The sequence below is a fragment of the Ovis aries genome, chromosome 18 (genome assembly GCF_016772045.2).
Source record: "Ovis aries strain OAR_USU_Benz2616 breed Rambouillet chromosome 18, ARS-UI_Ramb_v3.0, whole genome shotgun sequence".
NCBI lineage: Eukaryota > Metazoa > Chordata > Mammalia > Artiodactyla > Bovidae > Ovis > Ovis aries.
Window position 1 is genome coordinate 57,350,845 of NC_056071.1, and position 4,301 is coordinate 57,355,145.

Sequence of the window (4,301 nt, forward strand, 5' to 3'; positions counted from 1 at the left end):
TTCCAAATGTTCTAGACTAAGGGAGTATTGGAGGAAGGGTGGAAGGCAGGGCTCCTCCCTCTCCAAATAGGGCAGGGAACAGCATCTGGGAACAGCATCTAGGAACACTGAAGGGCCTCTGCACAGGCAGGGCGCTCCCCCGGGAGTCTGATGTCTAAGGAGGTACAATAATGGCCACTGGGGGATTCATTTGAAATGAATGGGACAGCCTGAGTATTTCTTACCAGAACTGGTATTAGTGGGAACATTTACCATTATAGTATAAGAGCAAAGAGACAATTATCCCCCCACACACCCCTGTTTATTTCTTACAAGCTGAATGTTGTTAAAAGCAGTTAACTTTTCTGAACCGTAACTTCCTCCTCTGTAAAATGGTGAAAACATTTCCCATCTCAGAATACTTGGAAGGTAAAATGAGATAACGTACATAAATCTTGAAGTGCTAGGTTTGACACACTATAAGTCATAATCACATTAAAAAAAAAAAAAGTAGTTGGAAAAGCTGTCCCTGTAATTTAATGAGATAGTGGCCAATGTCCACACACACACGCACACACACACCCCAGGAAGCAGGTGCCATTGCTGTGCCCATTTCACAGTCATGGAAGGTGAGGTGCAGAGGGGTTCATCATTTGCCCAAAGTCACAAATAATAGTCTGGTGAAAAACCAAGGCAATATTGAGGCAGACCTGGTCTCCATATTGCTCCCTGCCACCCTCCCGCCCCTTCATAGTAGGGATTCTCTTTATTTGAAAGGTGATGCTTGGGAGCCCATATATCCTAAGTGCTTTCACCTGCTCCAGGAGTCACTTCTGTCTTTTAAACCTTCCCCCCAAAAGTTGGGGAAAACTACTGCTTCTTGCAAAATAAAAAAAGAAAAGAAAAATTGTAACTCTTGCACGTGCTGTGCTCCCAGCCAGGACGCACAGCCTTGCGGTGAAGGGACCTTGTTGGAGGCCTCCCAGGAGAAGGGACAAACTCACCTCTTGGGCAGCAGGCAACCGCTCTGAACCTTAGCTTCCTTTTCTATAAAAGGCATTTAGCTCAAAACCAATAAAGTTTAACACGTTAAAAGCTATTCCTGCTGGCCCTCGGCCTCCACTCCATCCTTCCCGTGGTCTGGAGAGCCATACAGAAGGCAGGCTCTCATCTTCATCCCTAGCGCCTCCCTGGTACCAGCAAACTTCTCTAGGCCTTCCCAAGCTGCTGACCAGCGCCGGCTCCAGCCACTCGCGGGCTTTTCCTTTTCTGGCCCCATGGCGTAGACCCAAGACAGCCGGCAGAGAAAGTCAGAGGCTCATCTTGAGCCCAGTAGTCTGTGACCAACTGAGGCTAGGAGCATAGAGTCGTCCCAAACTCCCATTGGGAAGAGCGAAGGGCCGCGCGGCGGAGGTCCCCACTGAGCTCTGGGGCGCACAGCTCCCAGCCTCCCGGCCGGGTTGTGAGAGAAAAACACTGAACAGGGAGGAAGGGAGCCGCGAGAGCGGCCAGGAAAGATCCAGGAAAGTTTCTCGGGAGAAGCCGTGCCTAATTCCACGCGGACCCGCCGCCTTACTTCTGGGGATTTCTGGGGAACTCCAGGGCTGGCTGAAAGGGCTAAACGGGCTCTGGAGACGCACTTGGGATCCCTCAGCTCGAGAGGATCCTTCTTACCCGCTGCCCTATCTATTGGCATCGAGGAGAGAGAAGGTCTTGACTATCCCCGAGGGCGAGAACAGGACCCCAGGCTGCTTCCTCTCCGGGACAACACCTCCTCTAGGCAGCGGGCAATGCCCCTCTCCACCATACCCGGAAACCTCCGCAGGAAGCGTAAACCAGGACACCCGGTCCTGCGACCATCGTACCCAGACTTTCTGTTTTTCTCTCTTTTGTCTTTTTCCCTTTTTTGGGAGGCAGATCACAGCTGTCCAGTTTTCCTTTGGAAGCTACCGACTAACTACATTTTTTGTGTGTGGGGGGCGGGGGCCTCGGATGGTGCTGGCGGTAGGGTAGGAAATACAGAATGCGGCCCGTCTACATCGCCGTCACTTTATTGTACTGTCACCGTTAATTTAACTATAAATACTACGGTGGGGAGCGAGTCGCCGGCGGCCTTGGACTTCGGGGCTGCAAGCCCCGGGGCGGCCCGACCCCAGGCGCCCACCCTTCGGACGGTACACTATTTACAGTTCCTCTTCCTCGACCCCCACCCCCCTCCTCCCGCAAGGCAGCGCGTGTGCAAGAAAGTAGCATCGTCTGGTGTGCAAGTCCTTCGAGTTTAGGCAAGGGCCACGGCCGGCCCGCGGCCGTCAGCTGTCCGAGTCCAAATCGCTTTTACCTTCCTCTTCCCTCTTCTCGGGCGACGCCTTCGACGACGTCTTGTTCCACTTCTCAGCGTTTTCCGACTCCTCCGAAGAGGACCGCTTCTGCCGCCTCCATTTGGCGCGGCGGTTTTTAAACCAGACCTGTTGCGCCAGGGAGAACAAAACAACGGTGAGGATCGAAGGCGTGCCCCCGCCCCCCGCCAGGCCCGGGCACCCCCACTCACCCCCCGGGCTCGCCCAGGGAACCGGGGGGGACCCGGCGCGCACGCTCTCAGATGGGGGCCCGTTCTCGCTTCCGTATTTTCATTCAACTTCCTGGGCCTAAAACGCCTTCCCGCAGCCTCCGGGCCTCCCCGGGGATGTTTCCAAAGAGCCGGGAGACCCAGGGAGAGCCGAGCATACCCGGCTGGAGTGGGGGAGCTTATTTCGCTGGAGAGGGCGCGCCCCGGCGGGGTCCTGAGCCTACCTCCACCTTCTCCTCGCGGAGATGCACCTTCCGGGCCAGCTGCTCGCGGGTGCCAACGTCTGGGTACTTGGTCTCCTGGAAGAGGTTCTCCAGCGCTTCGAGCTGCTCGTCAGTGAAGATGGTACGGTGCCGCCGCTTCCGCCGGCAGTGCAGCTGGTTGAGGAGCTGCAGCTCGGTGCGCGACAGGGTGCCCACGTTCATGTAGGGCATCATCTGGTGCGGCACGGGGGACACCAGCACGGAGCCGGGGCCCTCGTAGCCTGCGACAGAGGGAGGCGTCCGGGGTCAGCCGCCTTCCTTGCCGCCGCCGCGCGCGCACACACGCCCGCCCCGCCGGCGACCCACTCGGATTTAAAAGCGTCTGCCAGCGGGTGCGGGGAACCGGGGGGTGCGCGAAAAACAGGGTGCAAGGAACCCGGCGGAGGGCAGGGGGGTGCGTACCTTGCTACCGCGTCCACTCGCACACTCCCAAAGCGGGTTAGGGGAATCCTAAAAGCCCAGCCTCCCCCACGCAGGCACAGTTACACTTTCTGCTAACTCTCGCCTAAAGTGTGCAGCAAGTGTGCAACCCCCTGCTCCCGATCCGCCCAAAGATGGGGCTTGGGGGCAGGTTTGCAAGAGAAAAGTCGGTGGTAAGTGAGAGAAGAAAACGCCGCCGCCCACCCGCGTCCCGGGGCGCCGAGGAGCGCGGAGGGCCAGCGAGGCCGAGGCCAGCGCAGGCGCGACCCTACCTGGGGGCGTCGGGACGCAGGAGCACTGCTGGGCGCCCAGCGGCGGCACGGCCCCGCAGCAGGCCGGGCCCACGGGAGCCGCCTGCACGTGCAGCTGCCCGTAGAAGTAGTTGCTGTAGCCCAGGCGCGAGCCGCCGACCGCGGCCGGGAGGCCTGCGCCGCCCGGGGCCACGGGGCGCGGGTAGAAGGCGCCATAGTCCGAGGAGGAGCCGCCACCGGCGCCGCCGTAGAGCGAGTCCCCGTGCAGGGCCGGGAAGACGACGGGAGCCGCGGCGCTGGGCGCCACGGGCAGCACTGAGTCCTTGCAGCGCGGCCGGGCGGCCAGGATGTTGTCGATGCTGAACATGCTGGCGGGCATCCCCGAGCCCCGCGCCGGGACCGGGGGGCGGCTGGGACGCGCCGAGGAAAAAATCCTCCAAGTGAGGCGGGGGCGTAGGGGGGGGTCCCCGCTCCTCCCGTGGAGGACCAAACCGAAAGAGAGCGCCGGCGAGCGCGCAGCCCCGCGCCCCTCCCCGCCCCCTGCGTTCGTCGCCCTCCTCCCGCCCGCCCGCCCCTCGCTGCAGCGTTCGCCGAACTCGACCCGCGGGTAGGACGGAGCTTAGACCAGCTGAACCTCTTGTTGGTTTTATACTGAGTCGACGTCATCCTGGATTTAGTTCCTGGTAATATGCAGATGACAAACAGAACCAGATTTGGCCCTTTCTGTTCCTTTGGGTGGGTGGGGGTGGGGTGGGGGGCTTGAAGAAAGAGGGAGGGGAAGAGGTGCCAAGGAAAGGGGGCTACGGGGACCTGAAAAGAGAT

General features: G+C 59.7%; 1 protein-coding gene across 1 annotated transcript; it reads right to left on the reverse strand.

Moving 5' to 3' along the window:
- Positions 1-2,033: 2,033 nt before the first annotated feature.
- On the reverse strand, positions 2,034-4,008 carry GSC (goosecoid homeobox). Its single transcript, XM_004017978.6, has 3 exons — positions 3,501-4,008; positions 2,770-3,029; positions 2,034-2,444 (listed from the first exon to the last, which is right to left on the reverse strand). Exons 1-3 carry the CDS (start codon positions 3,856-3,858, stop codon positions 2,289-2,291), a joined length of 774 nt encoding a protein of 257 aa, XP_004018027.1. The 5' UTR covers positions 3,859-4,008; the 3' UTR covers positions 2,034-2,288.
- Between the last annotated feature and the right edge of the window lie 293 nt (positions 4,009-4,301).